Genomic DNA, 23209 nt, shown 5'->3' with positions numbered 1-23209 from the left:
CAGTTACAGATGTGTTATTGTTAAAGAAAATACCTTGAAAAACTGTTACTGTGAAGGGGCTTTCCACAGATCTGACCTGTAACTTGGTTTTGGAGGTGTAGCCTGCTTGTCTCCATGGAGATAGATAAGTATAATGTCATACTGTGGAACATTACAGGCAAAGCAGTAATATGTTGATGGAAACAAGCAGGTGTGCGAGCTTCCACCATAAAAGTTGCATATTCATCTTTAATTACGTTTGTTCATGAGTTGTGTAAATAAGTGAGTGATTTGGAGGCAGTACATGAGTGGCAGGTGTAGACAGTGGGTTGCACCTGTCTTGCCTCACACACACACAGACCGTCCGCAGAGGAACACCGCTCTCATTCGACTGCACCCTCTTCTCCCAAACACAACAGGGTAAGATAATGCCTTTAATTCAGCTTTATTACATAATATGTTTCAAATCTTTAAAATGTGTAAACCGACTTTCATGAGCTCTCTATGTTTACGTTTCTCAGTTGTATTGTATTTTGTTTGGCAAAGTTATATGACGTGATTGATTTTAGACAAATGATTTCATCCTAATTTGACAGACTTTGTAAAGAGTTTTCCCCCATTCAAAAGATATAATATTTTGATTATGCCATAGATTGTAATCCACGAATACAAATGTGTGGATAATATTTTATTGTGGGTTCACTAAAATACAGTTTATAAGAAAAATAGTTTTGTATGTGTAATATTTCCTTTAGATAATCCCACATATTCTGAAAAAAAAGTTAATAATCAAATAAACTTTTTGTTTTGTTTTGTTTTTTAGGCTACCACAAATATAAATGCGGTGTGTGCGTGTATTTAAATAAGAAGTCAAATCACCACACAGTAACCAAATCGAATGTCACAAAAAGAATGCATGCAAATGAAATGAATTTATGTTGAAAGGACACTATGGAGATGTAAAAAGAATTATTTTAAATGCAGGACATCCAGTTCAGTATAATGAGGCTGTTTATCCCAGCCCAGTGTCTCGAGCCGCCCAGAGGGAACTGCAGAAACCTCAGAGGAAAGAGTTATTGAGAAAGCTGTAGGAGGCCCATAGACTCCATAACAACCAATAACACAACAGTTTGATATGAACACGCATCTGTGATTTAAACGTATTTGTGTTTGCAGGATTGTTTCTGAACACATTTGAGCATGGGGAGAAAAGGAGGGACAGTTTTGCTACTAATGTGTTGTGTGGTCCTAGGTAAGATTCTCTGCTGATAACTAAAATGTACACTCAAATGAAATAATGAATAATGAATGAAATAATAGCTCTTTTTCCTATTAATTAAAACTGTTGAGTAAATGCAATGATAAAAGCTTGACTAGTTTAGAGTCAAAATGTCAAATGTCTACTTGATACATCTACAAACTTCTTAGTTCTAATTTTGTTGAGTCTACTTAAAATAATGAGTAAATGTAGTGAAATCAAACTTTTCATGTACAATTTACTTAATAAATAAATAAATAAATTGATAAACAGCAATGCATACATTTATTTTTTTCTTTTCTCTCCAGTGACATCTGTGAAAATGAGAGACCCCAGGATCAAAAACTGTGCGAGACAACTGGTATGGAAACAAAGGATTTAAATTGTGTACAGTTTAATTCATCAAATGTTTTTTTAATCATTTTTTTATTATTATTCAGATGAAAAATTGTCAAAGGGAAGGTGAGACTAACGTCCAATACTAATACACTACTGTGGTTTTCAGTAAATGAATATGATGTAATATGTTCATTTATTTTACCCTGTTTATTCTGACACAGGATATGAAACACCTGACACTGATCAGCTGGCCACTGTGCTGAACAGGTACATTCAACATTACCAAAGTGCCACTGATTACTTATTATTTAAAAACTGCTTTATATTATAATCTTTTTAAAATGCTTTTCTCTCAGTGAGAAGGACTCCACCACTTCCCCCCTCCTGGCTGTGTTTGACAGTGTCCTGGAATCTGTCTCCTCTGGCTACAATCCTTCCAAAATTCTAAGTTCTTTAGGGAAAAAGGTGCAGAAATGTTTTCACTATTGAAGTAGATGTCCTTACAGACAATCAACACTTATAAATTTACTATGAGAAGATGTTCTTATAGTAAGTCTATACGTGTTGAACCTGATCATTTTTTTTTTTTTTTTTCATGCACAAAATCTATTTTAATCATCTGACCTGGCAACCTGTCTAATTGAATATTTAAATTTTTGCCACTACAATGATTTTTTAATTTTTTTTCCCCTGTGTGGTTTGGTTTAATAATGCACTGAACAAAAGAAGAAAATTCTGCTATAAATTTTTGTTCCATCCATTTGAAATTTTGAGTAACCAAAACATTTAAAATTGAATCTACTATCATCAATTTGTGTTTTTAGGACATAACTCTCACCGCTGACATGTTGCCAAAAATTATCCAGAAGTTTGCCAGCGTCTCGGTAAGTCTAATCTCACATGGAGCACACAGTTAAGTAGAGCAGTACAGTTTGTTAAAATCCTGTTGTTTTGTATTAGGAGTCCTCTGCTTGCTACCTGAACGCCATCATGGCTCCGCTGGCTTGGGACACTGTGACAAACATGGACGGCAATATGAATTTGATGGATTATAAAACACTGCTGTCAGCCGCCAAACCTATGATCACAAAGTGTCGTGAAAAACTGAACCTCCCTCAAACCATCATGAAAGATTACCTGTACAGCCTGTGAGTGCGAACTATGTGGTTCAGAATTTTGAAGAATTACTGTTGTAGAATAAACTGTAGAGGGCCAAGAGTTGAAGAGAAGAGGACGACACAGGAGAAGTTGATTTACCATCAGTAAATAGTCCCCAGAGACATGAAACAAGACACTGTGATAGTGTTTTCCGTAGTGCAGTCTAGTCTGGCTATGCTTCTGTTGTAGGGAGCATTATACTTCTGATGACGTAGGCCAAGATAAGGGTTGAGCTGGTAGTGAGTTTCCTTAGTACAGCACAAAATCCAATAAAATAATACCAGAAACAAGATGGGACACAAGACTGACTATAACAGAGTAATTTAGCCATATCCAAATGTTTGTACAAAATACAGCTGAAGCTAGATAGATAAATACTTTTTTTTTTTTTTCAGCAGCAACAATGAAACATAATAATAATAATACAGCGGTAATTAATCATTTATAGTAATGTGTTGTACAGGTACCCTTTTTAGATTACACCACAAAATATACTCTGTCATTACTATATTGTTCCTATATTTCCTAATTTTAATGCTGTATACAAAAATATTCCCCTCAGAACATTTGCAAACAAAAGAAAAAATTTCTTATGAAGTCAAATGAAAAGTGCCCTGATCTGTTTTGCATGCAGTATGGAAATGCTGAATGAAGTGTACCCGCTGACCACTGAGGACCAGAGGAATCAGGTGATAAACTGGGCCAAGGAGAAAATTAAGGAAGATTTATTCAACTGTAGCAGCCGAGCGTCTTCTGGCTCAGGTGTGTTCCCAATAAGACACGAAGATACAAATGTACTCTATAGAATATTTGCATGGGTAAAGAAGATGCTAATCCAACTTGTGACGTTTCAATGCAAAGATTCCAGGGGAGAAACATACTATAGAACATTTTCTTAGGATACTATAGAAAACGGTTGTACTTTACCAGGTTAAAGGCAGAAAAAAACAGACCTCAGCAGGGACTTACCATGCCTAAAATAAACAAGATTTAAACCTGCAAAAGACCATTTTCAAAAGACCATCTAATAAAACAAACAGCTATTACATATTCAGAAAAATATCACAGAATGTTAAATGTGTTTTTCTTAGAAATTGCAGTACTGCGTAGGCTATGTTGTATGCTAATGGAATGGAAATAGCATAATGACTGGGAAAACAAGAGACGAATGAGTTTGCACTCCTGATTTCTTTATTATCCAGTAAAATAAATGTAAATAAATTCCAGTCCACACTGGGTTATGGTTAGGGGTAGATAATAATATATAGATAATAATAATTTTACCAAAATAATCCAATGTAATAACCATAACTACATTGTTTAGTTACTGCTATTTCCAACCTATTACCATGTTATTACTGTGCTGTGGCAGAAAGTCATTTGCATATTAATACACAGTAAAGTCCACCATGCCATGGTCTTCACTGGTTGAGATCAAACCTTCTAATAAAGGCACATGATCTACCGCTGATCAACAGCTGAAATGTCTTTGACATTTCAGTGAAAATTATGTTGCAGCATTTTGTAACATGTCCAGAGTATAACTCTTGTTTATGACAAAATGTGTTTTTATTTCTTAACAAACCTTGGTTTGATCCTTGTTTTATTGTTGTTCTAGCCTAGATTTAATTCTTATTTTACTCAAATGTGTTTCCCATAGTCACACTGATTCATTGATTTTATTTGATGCTTTGTATTTAGTCCGGTGCAGTAACTCCTTAAAATGGCTGACATATGAGTTCCTCACCATACTCGGCCCGTATCTCTCCGAACTAACTCCAGCAGACCTCAACCTCGCTCCAAAAGAACAGGCACAATTATTCTGTTATTAGGCACTTATTATTATGAACTGTTAACCTGACTGTTGTGTTAAATTATACTCTTTCTTTATTTTTAGTTGTGTAACTTCTTCAAGGCGTCCGAGTTCAAACCTATTATGGACAAAATTATGACAATGAAGCCCAGTCTGGCCCAAAAACTTCTCAGCATAATCCAAAAATGCTTTAGCAACAATAAAGAATTTATGAACTATTTGGACAGGTAGGTTCATTTGTAATTTAATAACTGCAACCACAAATAGAAATAAACACATAAATCTTCTTTAGAGTGTAAAAAATATAGCCAATATAATCTTTACTCAACATTATTTAATTTCTCAGATTATAATCAATAAACATTATTCTTTGGTATTTATGAATTAATTAGTTGCTAATCCTGAAGCATTCTTAATAAACTATAAATTATTTGTTCATGCTTCATAAAGGCTAATTAACTCCATTACAGTTTTATTGGTGGAAGGATAATTCTTTTTGTTTAAATCTTTACAGGTTAGGCCCGCTGGTTTGTTATTACAATCCCCCAAGCTCTCAGCTCACAGCCAACGACAGCATCACACTTTTATCTGCCCTTTCTAAGTGTGACGACCGCGGTCTGACAAAGGTATATTTTAAAGGGGAACACACAAAGTCTGCACACAGCTACATTTCAAATAGAGCTGCTAAATTGGACAATACCTGCAGAACTAAAAAAAAAGGATGAGAGGGGAGGACTAGACATATGAGGAGCTGTGTGATTGGTCTAACAGGGATACACTCTTCAAACCCTGCAGTTTTTCTGATTACAAATACATAGTTAGGATCAGGGCAGTATTGTGTGATGTCACCAACTACTGAAAACTGCATAGGTCACTGGAAGCAGCACACATTAAATATATTAAATGTGAACAATGATTTAATGTATTTTCATGTTTGTGACTTAATCTAAAGATAAAGAAGAAACTGTTGGACAATGTGAACATCAAGGGGGCTAACGTTCTTCAGACCATTCGTCAGCTGGGAGTTGAAGCCAAGATTCTGGGGAACAAGATAAAATCATTAAGTAAGGATGAGCTGAGGAGCCTGGTCAATGACTCCAGCATCAAGCTGTCAAAAGAACAGAAGCGTATGGTGCTGAAGACATTTGTGGGGGATGATATGGTGAGGATTGTTTAAGGTTTGGACCATTTTCTCTGTGGGGGAAAACCAAATCAGGGGATATCATGATAATCAAGAAGGAAATCTCTACCCCTATAGTCGAGACTTTTAGACTTTAGACTCTAGACTACATAAAAACACTGCCCACATGTACTATGTAACATTCACACATAATAACATGATAGTTTTGCTTTAACAGTAAAACAATTAAAAGTAAAATTTGACAAACATATTTTAATTCTGTACTTCTATCTTCAGTGCAAGCAGCTTTCAGAAGAGGAACTTAAAGACCTCTCAGGAGTTGCGGATGCGCTGCCAATTTGTATTTACAAAAAGATCAAGCCTAAAGATCTTGAAGACCGTGAAGTGTTGAAAAAAATTGTCAAGAACAGCAAAAAGTCCCAGGGTGTAGCCATACTTAGAGCGGTGAGTAAGAAAAAATTAATTCCTTTTAATAAGGTGCATTATGTAACATTTCTAACATCTCCCTCAGACCCAGAAAAGTTAAGTAGTGCACCTTTAACATATGTTTGTCTTTAGTTAGGTAAGATGAATGCCACAGAGATGATGAACTTGCCCGATGAACTGCTTCAAGTAGTTCCTTTGCGTCAACTGGAACACTACAACAACATTGCCTGGGATAAAATTATCCAGAAAAAATGGCGCAAAGGACAGGTCAAGACAGTTTGTAAATAAACAGTGTTTTGTTTTTTGTATATTGTACACCTGATGTGTTATTATTTCTTGAGTAGGCTACATATTTTGCCATGAATATGACACAAGAAGTCAAGGATTGGTACAGGTAATGTTTTTCTGCCTTGGATCTATACACATGTCATCGTTATAAAGTCTCAGGATTTATATTATGTGAATTTATTTGCATAGAAATGCGGGCTCCATCCTTCTGGGTGTCACTTGTAAACAGATTGAAGCTGTTGCAGATTCTGAAGTTCTGGCAATGGCTCAAAGCTTAGCAGACACTCCTCAGTGGCTCTCCAAAGCTATGGTATTATTGAACAAATTACAATTACATTTTTGACTTTCAATTGTTCTATAGTATTAATATTATTTTATAAAATTTTCTAGGTCAGATGCATTTCACAGAAGCTTTTCTCGACACTTGAATCACAAAGAACAGGCTACTTTAAAACCATAACTACAGAGGAGCTGAATAGCATCCCTGCAATCTTTCTGATTCAACTACCGTAAGAAACACACACTCTCTTTTTCCTTATATGTTTTGTAAATTATTTCCTACCATTTCTTCCTCTTGTTTAACTCTTTAGAGCAGAAGTGGTGCAGGGTTTGCCTGACTCTGTGTGTTCGGCTTTCCTCCAAAAGATGGAAATGTTAAACATCAGCAGACCATCCCTCCGCTCTGCCTCTCTCCCTGCACTCACCCAGAAAGCTCTGAGCTGTCTGGTGAGTTACAACCAAATACTACCAATAGGCCCACATGATACAAGAAATACATACACTATTCTATGACTATGTTTGTGTGTGACATTACTCAGCTGATGAGGTAAGGTTAGTTAATTGTGTCTTATACCATGGCCAGGGAGAATTCCAATGGCTAACAGGCATGTGTTAATATCACACAACATGCAAGCAGTCTAGCACTGCTCACCACTCGGCTGCCATTACCACGACATCACCATCGCAATGGGTCATATGAACTATTTCTTTGCATATGAGCAATGGGTAAACAAATGCTGCTGGGAGTAGAATGTAAGGAATAGCACAGCTTCATTTAAAACAATAATAAATTATATTTGAGACATTTCCAGACAGTGAACAGGTTTTCACATTCACTGGTGAGACAATACAGTTTGTAGCCGTTGTATAAGCGCAGTAAACAACTAGGATCTGTGCGTCATGTGTTAAAACTGAATCAAGTACAGCTCCACTTTTTTAATGCTTACTAATCCTATAAAGCAACCACACTGATATCCTTTTAAGTTGAATTTCTAATTCTAGCAATTTCCTCATCAAAAAACATTCCTATATTTGTGTTTTATTTCATTCACACGTGTTAAACTAAAAAATTCTGTATATTTAGGCTGAATTCTTCCCACCTTGTGATGTCACAAGAATGTGCTTCCCTGTGTTTTTTTTATTCTCCATGCACCTTCACTAGAATAATTTAGGTAATTTCAGTCCTAAAATGACCAATCTTTACTGAATTTAAGGTAAAACGTAGCTGCTAACTTTAAAACTACTGCTTGAAGTTTATGACATCACATGGTGGAATATACAGTATATAATTTTGATCTTTGGAAATGTAGACAGACTAAAGTATGTTTTTGATGAGGTAAGAGCATTATAACATGCTGTCAATTTTTCAGAACAGGTATTTTCATAATATAGGATCTTTAGTAGTTATATGAACCTCTATTCATAATTAGATTCAGATGCTAGAACATTTGATTTCATTATTTATTTATTTCACTGTGTTGAATCTTCTCATTGGTCTTCAGGGCTCAAATATGTCCAGCCTGACCACTGAGGACATGAACAAACTGGGCCCGCTGGTGTGTGAAGTTTCACCCACAAAACTGAGACTCCTCGAAAAGGAAGTGCTCAAAACCACCCTTCAGGCCATGGCTTCTTGTTACCGCTTCCCTGAGGACCACCGAGAGGGTTTGCTCCAATTGGTCAACCAGACTTTTGGGTAAGAATCAACAAGAATTAAATTTATAAACAAAAAAATGCAGAAGTTTGAAAAATTTTTGTGCAACCCAGGGATCCCTCAACTTGGACTCCTGCCACTGTGGAAGAGTTGGGCCGTCTCCTCTTTTTGTATGGAAACACCTCATTTTCTCTGTCTAAAGAGGTAGTTGTTTGTTTGTTTGTTTGCCACTACTCGAAATTTTATTGCTATACAAATACCTGCCGATCAATAAGTTTCATAATGATGAAAAGTTAGGCTATCAATTTAAAACATAAGCGTATTTCTTTCTTTTTGAATGGGAAAAAGTTCTCCAAATGGCACCATATAACAGAAGTGTAAATCCATGAATAGCATTGCAGTAAGGTCTTCAGCTAGAATATGTTTGAATCTGAACTCTAAAACAATGCATTCTGAGTAAACTGTTTTTGGAACCTGTCAAAGTTCTCATTGTAATGTGCCTGTGTCTTGTTTTTTGTTTTTTTCAGTATGGCATGAAAACTGCCGTCTCTTATCTCCTTGATAATGAAAATGTCCCCGAATATCTCCGCAAAATACTTTTTAATCTCACTGTTAGTAGCACTCCACCGCCTGCAGCCCGGAGGAAGAGAGAAGGTTGGTTTTTGTTCAGCCTCAAAAACGTGTTTTCTAAATCAGGTGAAGTTAAAATGAAACCATTGCTCTGACAGAAGTGTAGCAGCCGATCTGTGCTTATAGCCCTTCTGATGGCCACCAGTCACTCACACACCACCGATATTTTTTGCAATTTAGATTTTTTTCCGCCCATATTGATCGGTCACAGTTTTTACGATTTACTAAAGCTTTTAAATATTTTTTTAACAACCCCAGCTTAAGGCTGTTCAATTAATTGAATTTTGATCGTGATTTTTATTTGTGTTAAACAATCTCCAAACTACAGTTGAAACGATTTAATATTATCAATAACGAAGTGTTTTGTTTGTTGGGTTTTTTTTTTTAGAGAGAAATGCTGAATAAATGCATCATGTAACTAAAAAAATTATCATTTGAATAATCATGAATGCCATATTGACCAAAATAATTGTGATGATTTTTTTCCATAATCGAGCAGGCCTACCACAGTTAATTTAAGTTAATTTACATTTTATTTTACTTGTATGTCTTGGTGGCCCTTATCATGTCATATTACTTTATGCTGGAAATGTTCGTCATTGGCAGGCAAAGTTCATGCATTTACGGTCAAAGGATTGGCTGAAGACTTCACAGCTGAAAAGTCTGATCAGTTCCTCTTTCAAACAGAAAACACTCTGTTCCACCTTGTGATGTCATGTGTTAATACAGGAAGTGCTCTACTGCGTTTTAAAAATTCATACACTAGAATCATATGGACGAGTTCAGCTCTGGAATTGCCAATCTTTACTGAACAAAAAGTAAAAGGTAGCTGCTGACTTGAAAACTACCACATCACAAGGCAGAACTGAGCATTTTGAGCTGTGGAAATGTAGACAGACTAAAACGTGGGATTACTCAAACATGTGTGAATGAAACAAAACACCACAGAACTCAGTGCATGTTTTTGATGATGGCCTAAAGCTCACAAGAGTCATTTTTTTGCATAATATTAAACCTTTAAACTATTTACCAGACTACATGATGTGTTCTTCTTCTCTTTAGCCAACCCCAACAGTAACGCCGTCAAGCCGACCACTAGCACCACCACCAGCAGCACCAACACCTCCAGCAGCTTCAATGGCACCGCTATCAATGCTGAAGTCCCCACCGTGGAGCTGATCACGGACCTGAAAGAGCTAAATGTCTACTGGACCCCCAAACAGCTGGAGGCCATGACTCAGGACACCTTCAATGAAACGGTGGATATTCTGGGCGCTGTGACCGGCTACAGCCCAGAGCAGCTGAAAGTGCTCAGTGGAAAAGCCGTACAGGTATTTCACCAACTGCATATCATTCAAACTATCAAAATTTATTTCAACCTGGAAGCTTTATTGAATTGATAACAGCATTGTATTTTATCATGAAATATCCAAAAGGTAAATCCACTTTTCTGTAACTAGACCCAAGAACTCACTGTAACACAAATCTGCATCTGTATTAAATATTGTGCTCAGACCTCGGGAGAAAACACTGTGATGAAGGGCGTGGTTGGTTAGATAACGTTTAGATGTATTAGCCCTGGGCCTATTCAAAGCTGCAGAACTGATTCTAGTTCCCACTTCTCCAATGTGGCATTTCATCATAGCAGGCAGATTTTTTCATATATTTGTTTTTATTGTTGAAAAATGGCTACAAGAATGTCCAGAAGTTTGAATTTAAGAAACTGATTGGCCATTCCTTGTAAAACACAAATTAATAGAAAAAAAAAAAATAAAATAATAAATGGTGCAAATAAGTAAAAACTATAAGGCTACAAAGAGGCAGGACTTTGCATGTTCTCCCCGTGTCTGGAACCTAAAACGTGCATCATAGGGAGGTAAAAATCCTTCAGCTCGTCCTGACCAAGCCTTGCAACAAGATCATAGAAATGGGTCCCCGGGCGCTCCACGTGCTGCCCACTGCTCCTGAATGATGGGTCAAATGTAGATGACAATTTTCCTACAGGGACAATAAAGTACTAAACAAAAACCTGTACAAGAGGGGGCTCTAAATGTATTTATGTATCTGCAGGCCTTTGGTTCAACTGCCAGTATGAATGAGACTGAAGTCGCAAAGCTGGGCTGTATCTCTCAGGGCTTCACTGCTGACCAACTGGTGAAAATGAGCTTCAGTCTCGACTCTCTGGACGATATCGCCAAATGTGGCTGGAATGACTTACAGGTACAATTATCACTATTTATATAAAGCAGTGGCCCATAGATTGTGTACAAGCTGTTGAATTGTAGATATGCAAACAATTGAATACTGTATTGAGTTAATCGTCTAAGAAAAAGATTAAAAAAGATCTGATAAAAAAATAAAATAGACTTACAAAAAATCCAAATTATATCTTTTAAATGATGGAAAGGCCTCTAAATGTCACACATAAAGAAACAGAAATGAATGAATATACGCTTGTTAGCACCTTTCTGAAGGGCAAAAAATAATCTGTTTATCATTACCAGGATGATCCCAAAATACATAGACTTTTGTCTGTATGGCCAACGTTTCTTTACTGACTTTTTACTTTTTACATAATGTATATACAGTGGTTATATAGTGCTTTGTGTGTATTTGAGCAGGTCATAGCCGTGTGGAAGGCAGCAGCCAAATTCAACAGTCTGACGCCTGCCGGTCTGGCGGCCTCCGACATGGTGGCTCTGAGCCGTTTCATGTGTGGACTGAACGCTGAAGAAATCAAGCAACTCAACGTCACCGCCTTCACGTACGAGAAAACTGGAAAACTTCCCAATGAAAATAATTACCTCAAAAATATAACAATGATTTCAGTGACATTAGGCCATACTCCCATGTTTAGGGCAGTACTTTCATTTTTTGGTAACAGTACCTATTCTGGTAATATACATTATGTAGATTGACAAAACATAATAAGAATGTTCATAGATTCCATCACATACTATTTTTGGAAGGTTACACAATCAATTTTTTTATTGACTTCCTGCACTGCCTTCCCAGTACCCACCAGGCATCAACACTTTTTTTTTTGCTTGGTAGTGGTAGTACCTTAAATTTGTAACTTAATGGTACTGTAATGTGATCTCCTTTTATGATGAGTGATTCATAGCAAATACTTCACCATGAGCCTTCTTAGTGTAATCACTTTGTGCTATGATCAAATTGATGTGTAGAAAAGCCATGTTTAAATTATTATTATTATTTTATTTTTTTTATTTTGCTGCATCATTTATATACAGTATCTGATGTACATAACTGTCTTGTTCAGGGAAGCTGTGGGGTCTCTGTCACTCCAGTGCCCTGCGGAAGTGATGCAACAGTACAAGAATCTCACAATGAAATCCTTTGGAGCCCCCGACACCTGGACTCCAGCTGTAGTCTCTGACCTGGGCACTTTTATTGGTGAGGTCCTCTGCCATCATCAAGTATTTATTTATATCAAGTATCTGGTAACGAGATGGTCCGGTACATAAGGGGATTTACTAGAGCCTAGATTACAATGATGTAAATGAAGGAGCTTTGAACTATCATGGTTAACCTCAACTATCTGCCCTTTCATTTTGATCAAATGCAATCAGTTTATTTTTGTATTTAATCATGAGAAGTTAAACAGTGCACATTATGATAACTGCATCGTCATATTCACTATGATCATTCTGAACAAAGGTGTAGAGGAGTAAAATATCTGTAAATACTTTTTCTATATTTCAGCTGGCCTAAGTGATGGTGAATTTGCTTCTTTGGATGTCTCTGTCTTCCAACACATAAGCAAGGACTGCATTCCTCTCATCCCCCCTGCCAACTTAGCCGTAAGGAACGTTTGGGCAACTTTTATATCTTTTCAGATTTTTTGTTAACAAGTTTAAATGTAGTCTATAAAAGGTTGTTTGTTAAAATCTTAATTAATTTTGTCTTTTCTATAAAAAATAAATAAATAAAAGTCATACACCTTTTTGATTGTGTCTGTGTGTTTCCCTTTAAGGCTCTGTCAGTAACTCAGATTGAGGCGCTCGGCCCTGACAACGCTGGTTTGGTAACTCAGGAGCAGAAAGCCGCCATGACAGCAGAACAGCTGGGAGCTCTTTCCAGGGCCATCGAAGGAGTTCGCAACCCAAGCTCCGAAAGTGGAAATAAAGGTAAATAATACTTTGAATTTTAGTAAAGATGTATTTGAAGGCTGCATTCACACTTGTGCGTCCTAACAGAATACACAAGTGTGTCCTGATATAGACCTGATAAAGACTTGGTTTAGTCCTGTTTTAGTCGAGGTTTAGTTCAAGGTTACGTCCTAATTTTGATGTGTGCCTGATCACAGCCTTCAGTGGCATATGATGTTTCTTTAAAATATAAGCAGGGATTGTGTTTGTGTATATTTACCATAGGCTTAAAAGAACAATGCATTGTTCTACGTTATAGCACATGTGCCATATTCCACAAAGTTAAAGGTGTTCTAAGCAAGACGGTCGCAGGTTCAGTTCCCAAATTGTGCAGAGCATTTCTATGAGTTTGCAAGACACTCCGTAAACAGGGGTTCCCAAACTTTCGAGGACAAGACCCCCCCCACATAACCCTGCAGAAATTGACTTTGATAATAGTGATAAAAGTGGCTAAACGTGTTATATAAGGTTTAATGTTAAAGAATAAATAGATTGAATACAGTGTTATCATTTTTAAACCATATCTTGAGATCATCTTGTGACCCCCACTTTGGGGATTACTGCATTAGACTGATATCAGCGTGAATTTTGTATTTAGTTTGTACTCAAAGTTTGTACTCAACTTGTACTCATATTAGTTATTATAAAAATGTTCTAAGTATTGAACAACAAAGTGCTCAATTAGAATATACTATTATTTTTAACCCAAAAATCTCTAATAAATATGAAACAATAATCCCCCCCCCAAAAAAAAAATTAAGTATCACGTATTTTTATATCTCCAAATAAGTACTGATTAATATGTTTTTATACGTACTGCAGTATGTAATTTGTTGTTTTGTGTTATAGCTCCACCTCTGGCGACTGAAGGCATTGGCGCTTTCTTTAAGCCTCTCCTGTTTCTCGTGCTGGGGCTCATTCTGCTGTGAAGTTTTGAATACAGAATCCTGCTTCCTGCCACAAAGATCATGTAGATGGCAGATCTATTTGCACTCAATGTAAATGAGTAGTTTGAATTTTCTATCTTTCACTAAATAAAATATATAAGGGCGTTTGCAATAGATGGTGACTGTTTGCGTGCACTCAAAAAATCTGATCATTATCTGATTTCTGGATTTATTGGATTATTGAGATTAAATAGTTTCTTTCACACCAGTGCAAAAGAACTAACTAATGACAACAAAAAATGAAGACTGAAAGAATAATTTTAAAATTGGATCTAAAATTTGATAACTTAAATCTGTCACCAGGCGTTTTTAATGATCACATTTTGTTTGTGCATGTAACACACACCAAAACTATATATTTGAACTATAAGAAGATATATTTTGCTAGGACATAATGTTGTTTAATAGGACAATAATAAAAACAGTTGTATATGAACAATGTAATTAAGTTGTGTATTTAAAGCTGCATTAATCCACTTTTTGGTTTTGCTCCATAAAGTGTATTGTAAAATCTGTAATGTAATAAATTCTGCGCACTCCACTCCAGTTTCATCATCTAATTGTGAAACATTTTATTACTTACAACCTCATAAGGAAGTGCTGTGTGCATATATATCACGCTTTTTAAAAAAACCTTTAAAATTGTGAATTTATCTGATAATTCCTGTGAGCAAGGGTTTGTGAGAGCTAGGAACTACTTAAATGACAGATAACTACTTCCTCCTTTTATGGTTTGAAGGTCAGGTATTGCAGTGGTGAAATAAATTTAAAAAGACAAGATTTGTGTTGTGTTTTTAATCACATTTTAGCAAGAATTAACAGCAAAGTGTAAAAGCTGGTTATATACTATTCAACTCATATTTTAACATACAGTTTCAACATTATATTAATATTTAGCCTCACACAAACACCTTCACACACATAATTACAGTGATTACAAAATGATCCAAGGGTATCAAAATACGCAAACAGATTTTTATAGAAAGAAAAATAATTCAGTTTAACATTATAGTCAATCGTTTTAATCATTTCAGTATAAAATGCGTCTTTGAAACTAGCTTGTTGTGCTTGGGGTAATCTGTTCCCCCTGTCTGCAAAAGCATCAGTAAACCTACATCCAAGCTATTTAGACCAAACCATAAAAACATGAAAGTACTAGAAGGTATAAAAATATGCACTTGTATTATCTAGGAGGGCTGCAAAATAAATATCACAATTTTACTTCTAATAGCAGTGTTAATAAACCAAATGTTGCGATTAATCCTGAGTAAAAAGTGAGGACAAGGCATGTTTCTCAGCCCTATTCAATTTATTTTTTTGTTTTTGCACCTTTAAACAGTCACACTTGCACTGTGTAACTTTTTTGTGGGGGGGGTCTAACACCTGCTTGGTCTCTATGGAGATGTTATTGCCTTGTCTAAAATGTTCCACCATGAAAAATATGCATTATAGCTGTGGGCGGGGCTGCCTCTCCACAGATCTGACTAGTAACTTGGGCTGTTTTCGTTACCGGCTTGTCTCACATCCAGACAAAGCAATAAGTTCTTCTTCTGAGCAGGTGGCAGACCCTACACTAGAAAAGTTACACAGTACACCTTTAAAGAAGACATATTATGCTCTTCTCTATTTGACCATCTCACAGGTAGAACATCGTTTTACTCGTGTTATTTATAAATGAAAAAATATTGATCCAAAACAACCTAAACGGAGTCTAAACCACAGTAAGGACTGGGCCATGGGCAGGGACATGTAGCAGGTGCAAACTAGCACTGTTGTCCTTTAGTCATTTAGTCAATTAATCGGGTGATGGAGTAGACCAAAATTTGTATTATTTGACTAATCATTTTATTTATTAGATTATAAGAATTTATATGGGACAAACACAGAAAGTTTTTTTTTTTGCTATTTGTTTGTAAAAAGGTAGATTAAACTCAAGACAGAGGTGGGACCAACTCATTGTTTTGCAAGTCTCAAGTAAGTCTCAAGTCTTGGACCTCAAGTCCGGGTCAAGTCCCAAGTCAAATACAGGCAAGTCCAAGTCAAGTCTCGAGTCACTGGCTCATAAGTCCAAGTCAAGTCCAAGTCGTCTGCTTTGAGCTTCAAGTCATTTCAAGTCTTTAAATCTAAGTAATTTAGATTTTTGCAATTTATGTGACTTTTAAGCTAAATCGTACTTAAAAAGTGTTACAGAAATGCAAATTTTTTGAACACTTCTTAGTGTGAATTATTATGGTCAGAATAGAAAGAATTGATATTAACAGTGCTTAATAACAGTAATTTTATCATGTAGTCTGCACTGAAATGGAAGGATCGTGTTCTATGTAGTTCCCTCTGTTTTACTGTATTGTACTGTATATTACTGTAGTACATTTCAGGATACCACATCACAGTACTTCAGTTACATCTGAAGTAAACAGAGAAGAGGAAGGGACATGTTCCAGTTTGTTCCTGTAAAATTCATGATCGCATTTATCAACTTAAAAGAGAGAAGTATTTTCTAAAAACATATTTTTTAAGACAAGTATCAAGTCTTCTCAAATCACAGGGCTCAAGTCTGAGTCAAGTCCCAAGTCACTGACCTTCAAGTCCAAGTCGAGTCCCGAGTCTTAGTCTATTTTATCAAGTCAAGTCTCAAGTCCTAAAAATAGTGACTCAAATCTGACTAGTCCCCACCTCTGACTCATGATTCACAATTTTTATGTCTTTATTTCTGCATAAATAGTTGTTTTTGCATCAAGTCCTGTGCAGTTTGTAGTTTTGAGAGCTTTTGCCACACCCCCCTTTTAGATGGTAGGTTTACTCAAACACGCCTGAATCGAAATACAGCTCTGAGAAAGCTACTGATAAACCGCTTTGCATTGTATAACATGTCTTCTTTAAATTTAAGGCACTCCAAATGATTCTAACAGCTAGCTTTATATCTCAGGTAGTTTTCGCCGTGTTTCTCGCATTTATAAACGCCATCCCGTGAGTTCTGAAGTGCGTATTAAGATCAGTCGCCTTCTCAAAGTGCTTACCACACACTCTACAAGCCAGTGCCCCCTCACTGTCCTTCCCCTGAGGTAAGGCGGGCGATTCTGGTGCTGAAAATACACTTTTATTATCGTCATGGTTTTCATTTGGGGAGGGGGTGGGACATGAGTTGGTTGCTTCGTGGCTTTCTTGATCTTTTACTCTATGTACAATGAAGCGGTGACGTGACAAAGAGTGATTGGAGGTAAAACATACGCCACACTGCAGGCATTGTTGAGAGCTGCCCCCTGCTCCTTTACGGTGTTGGCTGATGTGGTCCAAAAACTCTGCCTGCTCTTCGCACATGTAGCCACAGGGAGCGCAGCGGAAGCCTTTCTCAGTTTCAGAGGAAGAACGCCATTTCTTTGCTGGACTCACCTCGGTCAGAGACTCATCCTCCTGCTCGGACTTTACAGCCGATCTACGACTGCGGCGAAACACAGCACCACCATCATGTTCTGAGGAGCTGTCTGCCTCATCACCGCCCTCCTGCAGATATAAACATTCAAACACTCAAACTTCATTTATGTGGCTACTTACAACAACACAAAGAAGTGCTGAACAAAAATTGTGAACAATAAAGCCTTATAATAGAACTAGATCGGGCTGCTTGCTCATGACAGATATCACCATCATGATTTTAGGCTAATAAATGTAATGTTTCACTTCTATAATGTGAAATTTAAATTGTGGAGAACGTATACAGCTAATTTAAAGTATTAGTAATATTTTGTGACACTTCAAAACTAATGCAGATTACAGTATTCTTTGTAATTGAACAGAGTAAGAATTTCATTAAAGTTTAAGACTTGAATGTAAAAACAAATACAAGCGGGTGAATTATGAGTCATTAAATGTCGCTAACCACTAACTAACCACACTTTTACATGCTGTATTTTTGCATACCCACTATTATTTTTTATGTTGGCTGCAGATGAGGTGGTATTTACTAGAACCTGATACATCATGGTGTGTATATATATATATATATATAACTACTCTGGATGGTGAGAATACCAATTTGGACTAATAGCCACAATGGTCAGTGAATAAGGCAAGGACGCAAATCATCATAAAACACAACACAAAAAACAGAATGTAGAGCTCACCATGAGAAAGTCCTGGTCCCCCGCCTCAAGGCTGTGTCTGAGCTTAATGTGCTTCTCCAACATGGCTCTGCTGCTGAAGGTTTTCTTCATGTCAGTGCAGAACCTACAGACAATAAAATACAATGCAAATAAGTGAGATATCAAAAACACAGAATCATACTGAGGGAACTGAAAAACTGACTGGCATCTGAAACCGCGAGCAGCAGTTTTGTGTTTGTCTCTGATGTGTCGCCTCAGGTTTGATGTTGTGGAAAATGAGCTCTCACATTTGGTACAGGGAAATTGCTTCCGTGTCTGTAAATAAAGTTATATTGAATATTGTTAACACTATATTATTGCACAACACAATAACACAACACAATATTTTCTGCTCACCTTTTGAGGTGATACTTCTTTGGCTGGGCTGTTCCATTCTTCCCCTTCAGAGCTCTCCATCCTCACTGAGGGTTGTGACTGGAACAGTGGAAGAGGAAACTCCTGTTTGACTTTAGTGTGGTAAGTCTATAAAAATAAGATATCATTAATAAAAATAACATTTTTGTAATTTCTATTGAATACATTATAATGCTGTGTTATACCTTTAAATGGTCCATTAAAGAAGATCTGATAGAGAACTGCTTGGGACACTCAGGGCATTTGAAGACATGCACTTTCTGATTGGCTAAATGTGTATCGAAGTGGACATAGAGCAGGTTTTTGTTGGTAAAAACTGTGTCACACATGACGCACTTAAAGATGGATCTGCAAACACAGATTTAGTTATCCACATGAAGAAAACATGTTTAATACTTAATATATGATCTATAATCTTACATGGCCTGAGCTCCTGTGAGTGTGGGGTGCTGAGCAGTGATGTGGTTCTGGATGCTCGGGGCAGATTTAAATGCCATAGGGCAAATGGGGCATTTCTGGAAAATGTCACAGTGCGCCTGTTGGATGTGTGACTTCACGGAGTTTATGCCTCCAAACACCACCAGACAACTGGAGCACCTTTCAGGACAGAGGCAGTGTGAGTAATTCAGAGGAATAAACAAACATGAACACAGTATGAGCAGGAGATGGATCACCTGTATCCGATACGGCGTGCAAAGTGGAAGCAGGTCTCCTCCAGGTGAGTTTTGAAGGTGTGTGGTTTGGAGGTGCCTCCACACTCTGGACACACGTGTGGAGCAGAGTTCAGGTGAATGCGCTGATGAGCCGCAGCACAACAGCTGTTGGACAGCAGCATCGGAGGAGAGCACTCTGTGCACGTCTGATACAAACAGGGACAAAGTAATTGCATTGACATACCGCATCAGAGATTGAGATTGAATAACACATGTCCAGATTAAACTCACAGTGGTTTGAGATTTGAGTTCTTGAAAATGCTTGGCCACCTCCTCAGCACTGCTGAACTGTGTCTGACACTCAGGACATTTATGATTACTGTACTGAACCTCCTCTGTTTTTCTGACAGATGTGGCGTTTGGACTGACATGGGATAAAACAGATGACAGTGCTGTAAAAAGACAGAAAAACATGAGATACAAACAGGAAAGAGGAGGAGCTGGACAAACAGAGACAGACCAGCTGCTGCTGTTGGCTCGTGAGGGCCGATCATCTGCTCCACAGGGACAGGCTTCATCACTAAATGTGAGCACTGCATGATCAGGCCCCTCTCCTTGTGCTCGCGGGCGTGTAACAGCAAACTGCACTTGTTAAAGAAGGCCAGGCGCTTGGCACAGTGATTACAGGTCACTTCGATCCTCAGCGAGCGCCGGTCATAATGTCGTGTTAAACTCTGCTCCAGGGCAAAAGAATCTCCACACTCCTGACACCTGTAGCCCTAAAGAAAAAACACAACAAGGCTACACTTAAATGCAAGACATTTAAAAGAAAACTGATAACTTAGATTTTGGAGACATGCAACTAGTTCTAACTAGTAAACTAGTATGGTGGCAATTTAAAAACATTTCAAAGGCTGCAAAAATAGTTGATAAAAAGGAAGTGTATATTCTTTTGTACTATTACTTGTGAACATTGTCAACTACAGGTGAACATCATAACTTCTGTCATGAGCTTGAAAAAAAATCACTATTGACCAAATAAATAAAAAAAATTAAAAAGCAAGTTAACTTCGATCATAAATCAAATACACAAAAGATAATGTCTGAAAAAATAACGTCAAGTAAATAAAGTTTACCTGAGCTGGTAAGGACAGACCCCACTCTGCCTGGCGGGAAGAGGCCAAGTCCGGTTTGTAACTGGGCAGCAGATTTTTGTTATTTAAAATCCTGTTGAAAGCCTCCACCAGGTTGGTCTGGCTTTTCGATATAATGGCTCCTGTACTGTTGACAATAGAGGCTGGTCTGCTGCTGCCACTGAGAGGAGGCAGCAGTGAAGGCAGAGGTAAAGTCATTCCCCCTGATAGAGTTTTCTGTCCCAGGCTGCGTAGAGTAATCCCCGCAGCTGTGACTTTAGCAGTAGTTTTTGAGCTGATATCCGGCACAGAGGACAATTTTAGCTTAGTTCCTTTCCCTGCTGTTGCTTCTTCCTCCTTGGATTGCTTTAACGATTTTCTTCTGGGCCTTGTGACAGATTCAGCCTTCACAGATTTCACAGCTTCAGTTTTGGTTCTTCCACTTTTTTTAGCAGCAACAGCTCTGGCAGACCTTTTCATTTTAACTTTGAGCGGACCCAGAGAAGGAGGATCTGTTACTGTCCTTGTGAATTTTTCCTCAATTTCAGTGTTCATCTCTTCTGTAATTTCCGCATTATCCTCTTTGCTCACTTCACATTCCTTTGGTTTTTGCACTATACATTCAGAGTCAGTTTGTGGCCGTTCAGGGCTCCTCTTGGGAACCAGCATCCCCGTTTCACTTGGGGGTGGACTTTCGGGGGAATCGCGCTCATCAATCACATGTTCTGGATATTTCTCATCTTTTACCAACGGAGGCGGGCTAGGGAGCAGAGCACCTTGGGAACTCGAAGTAACCGTTTTTGCTTCATTCTTAAGCTCTGAATTGTTAAAACGAGAAGCAGACGATGTGTGACTGGAATTTTTTTCAGAAGAATCGCTCAAATACAAATTAACATCTGGCTTATGTTTTAGTTTAGGTTTTTGGGGTAATGCTGATTCTGGAGACTCTGGACTCTCTTGAATCACTAAAGCTCCTTCTAAATCAGGATCAGAGTCTTCCTCATCAGATTGGTTGAAATTATTTTGTGTTTTGATGTTGTAGGATGATGGGTTACTTGTGTTTGGGTTGTTGACCTGAGGAGATAAAACAGGACTGATGTTTCCGATGGCTGATGACTTGTCATTTAAAAGAGGTTTTAAACAGTCCTTAGCCTCTCGTGGAGGTTGCAGTGGTACAGTAGTATCATTCATTTTGCTTTCATTTTCAAAAGTGGTTGATATGGACCCTGTTAACTTTTGAGGTACTGGTTCTATATTAGACATCTTATTTGTATCAGTTCCCTTTAGGCCATTGGAAACCTTTGATAAATCTTCAATATTGCATAGCTCAGTATCTGCAGCCTGAGAATCCCCTTCTGTTGAATCATTTTCTGTTTTGAAATCATTGTGAACACGTTTTTCTTTCTCAGTCCCTGGTATATCTGTCCGCACAGTGTTCTTTACAATTACACTAACTGCAGGAACGTCGCTCTGGTCGGTGGGATATGTCATCTTGTCTTTCCCTCCTGGAGTTCCTTCTTCTGTGTCACTGTTCTCCTCCTCTGGACTGGACTCGATGGCCTCAATGTCGGGGATGTCGAAAGCTGCCAACAAGTCATCAAAGTCTGGAGTCTTCATGTCTCCCATTTCCAGAGCAAAACCTAATAAAATTATATAGTTGTTGTTATAGATATTTAGAATTGCACTATAGTCATTTATATTAGTGACAATTTATATCAGTTTCAACTCCTATGCCTTTCCTTCTAAATAACACATTGTAGTCCTGTACGAAGTTGGATTCACTTCTGTAATCCATAAATATTTTGTTACCCCTCAAAACATTCAGTGTATGAGGCATAGAGTGACCAGATTTTCAAAATAAAAAACTGGGACGTCCCTGATTTGGGTTGGTTGGTAATAATAAAACTGTGAAACAAGTCATTAAGAAAGCAAAGAGAAAACTGTTCTGCACTTGGCCCATTCATGACTAACATGTGAGTCAGTATAGTCACATTTTCTTAGTGTTTTGATCATTTTAAGCACCTTTTCTGTATTTTACCTAAAGAAATGACAATTAATGCCTCTCTTTACTGTTGGCAGGGATCATATTGGTCAAAAATAGGCACACCTGGAACATTTCTTTGAAAAACTGGGACAAATAATTGGTTTTGGATAAAGCTGCTAGGACAAGGGACACAGGGCTTAAAACTGGGACTGTCCCGAGTAAATAGAGATCTGTTCACTCTACTCAAAACACTCAAACAGTGTACGAGGCACGACACTTATTTGCACGAATATGCAAAAATTTTACTGAAGATGTATTAATTTAAGAGTTGATTACGCGTTACGCTTATCGATTGCAAAACTTTTCACAGCCAGATTTTGTCAAAGTTTGGGAACTTCTCAAATGAGCAGATTTCAACAAGTGGCAGCTCCGGTTTGGCTAGGCTAACTGTTAGCATTAAACACAAACTACGGGAATCACGAACTGCCGCGTTGACAGGATTAAACCGGGTTTATAAAATGCACAGATGTTAACAATGCACATCAGATAGACGTGACAAACCCCGTGTAGCTGCTGTAAATAAAACACTTTCGTAGTGTGCCTTAAATACCTGCAACTTCGATGGAGATTTTCGTTAGTGGCGCACACGTATTTCGTCATCACATTAGGCGACACTTTCGTCTTTGGTGTCGTTCACACTTTGCACAAATCATTGCTTGATTTAAACACATTTTTAAACTTAACTATGCATGTAAATATCCTTAAAACACACCCAATTTAATCTGAAACCATGTTGTTAATGTCAATACCGCAACGCTTCCATTTTGCATGAAAAATTGTT

The 23209-nt window shown here is 37.5% G+C and overlaps 2 protein-coding genes across 2 annotated transcripts; one reads left to right on the top strand and one right to left on the bottom strand.

Annotated features, from left to right (window-relative positions):
- Window positions 1–266: 266 nt before the first annotated feature.
- On the top strand, window positions 267–14198 carry otoa (otoancorin). The gene is made up of 29 exons (XM_020927948.2): window positions 267–399; window positions 1156–1231; window positions 1546–1598; window positions 1678–1699; window positions 1798–1843; window positions 1933–2041; window positions 2401–2460; window positions 2537–2724; window positions 3369–3496; window positions 4436–4545; window positions 4632–4774; window positions 5062–5173; window positions 5500–5709; window positions 5965–6132; window positions 6247–6381; window positions 6459–6508; window positions 6592–6712; window positions 6793–6911; window positions 6993–7128; window positions 8184–8377; window positions 8449–8539; window positions 8863–8989; window positions 10028–10296; window positions 11036–11185; window positions 11587–11729; window positions 12249–12382; window positions 12692–12789; window positions 12963–13116; window positions 13987–14198. The coding sequence occupies exons 2-29, from the start codon at window positions 1180–1182 to the stop codon at window positions 14064–14066; spliced, it is 3402 nt and encodes a 1133-aa protein (XP_020783607.2). The 5' UTR covers window positions 267–399; window positions 1156–1179; the 3' UTR covers window positions 14067–14198.
- Window positions 14199–14864: 666 nt separating this feature from the next.
- On the bottom strand, window positions 14865–23076 carry znf687a (zinc finger protein 687a). The gene is made up of 11 exons (XM_020927947.2): window positions 22979–23076; window positions 20388–22024; window positions 19772–20030; window positions 19543–19703; window positions 19273–19457; window positions 19019–19195; window positions 18784–18946; window positions 18581–18706; window positions 18387–18499; window positions 18206–18308; window positions 14865–17585 (listed from the first exon to the last, which is right to left on the bottom strand). The coding sequence occupies exons 2-11, from the start codon at window positions 22008–22010 to the stop codon at window positions 17007–17009; spliced, it is 3489 nt and encodes a 1162-aa protein (XP_020783606.2). The 5' UTR covers window positions 22011–22024; window positions 22979–23076; the 3' UTR covers window positions 14865–17006.
- Between the last annotated feature and the right edge of the window lie 133 nt (window positions 23077–23209).

The sequence above is a fragment of the Boleophthalmus pectinirostris genome, unplaced genomic scaffold (assembly GCF_026225935.1).
Source record: "Boleophthalmus pectinirostris isolate CB_2022bp ecotype Guang Dong unplaced genomic scaffold, ASM2622593v1 HiC_scaffold_6, whole genome shotgun sequence".
In the NCBI taxonomy this organism is placed as follows: domain Eukaryota; kingdom Metazoa; phylum Chordata; class Actinopteri; order Gobiiformes; family Gobiidae; genus Boleophthalmus; species Boleophthalmus pectinirostris.
This window is presented reverse-complemented; position numbering and strand designations above follow the sequence as displayed.

Excerpts from the sequence above, each read along its gene's own strand:
- znf687a (XM_020927947.2), bottom strand. The coding sequence starts at position 22,010 with ATGGGAGACATGAAGACTCCAGACTTTGATGACTTGTTGGCAGCTTTC. Across the intron at positions 19,458-19,542 it reads AACTCAAATCTCAAACCACT|ACGTGCACAGAGTGCTCTCC; the intron begins GTGAGTTTAATC and ends TGTTTGTATCAG. Across the intron at positions 18,707-18,783 it reads CTTTAATGGACCATTTAAAG|ACTTACCACACTAAAGTCAA; the intron begins GTATAACACAGC and ends TTATTTTTATAG.
- otoa (XM_020927948.2), top strand. The coding sequence starts at position 1,180 with ATGGGGAGAAAAGGAGGGACAGTTTTGCTACTAATGTGTTGTGTGGTC. Across the intron at positions 2,042-2,400 it reads TAAGTTCTTTAGGGAAAAAG|GACATAACTCTCACCGCTGA; the intron begins GTGCAGAAATGT and ends TTGTGTTTTTAG. Across the intron at positions 6,509-6,591 it reads GAAGTCAAGGATTGGTACAG|AAATGCGGGCTCCATCCTTC; the intron begins GTAATGTTTTTC and ends TTATTTGCATAG.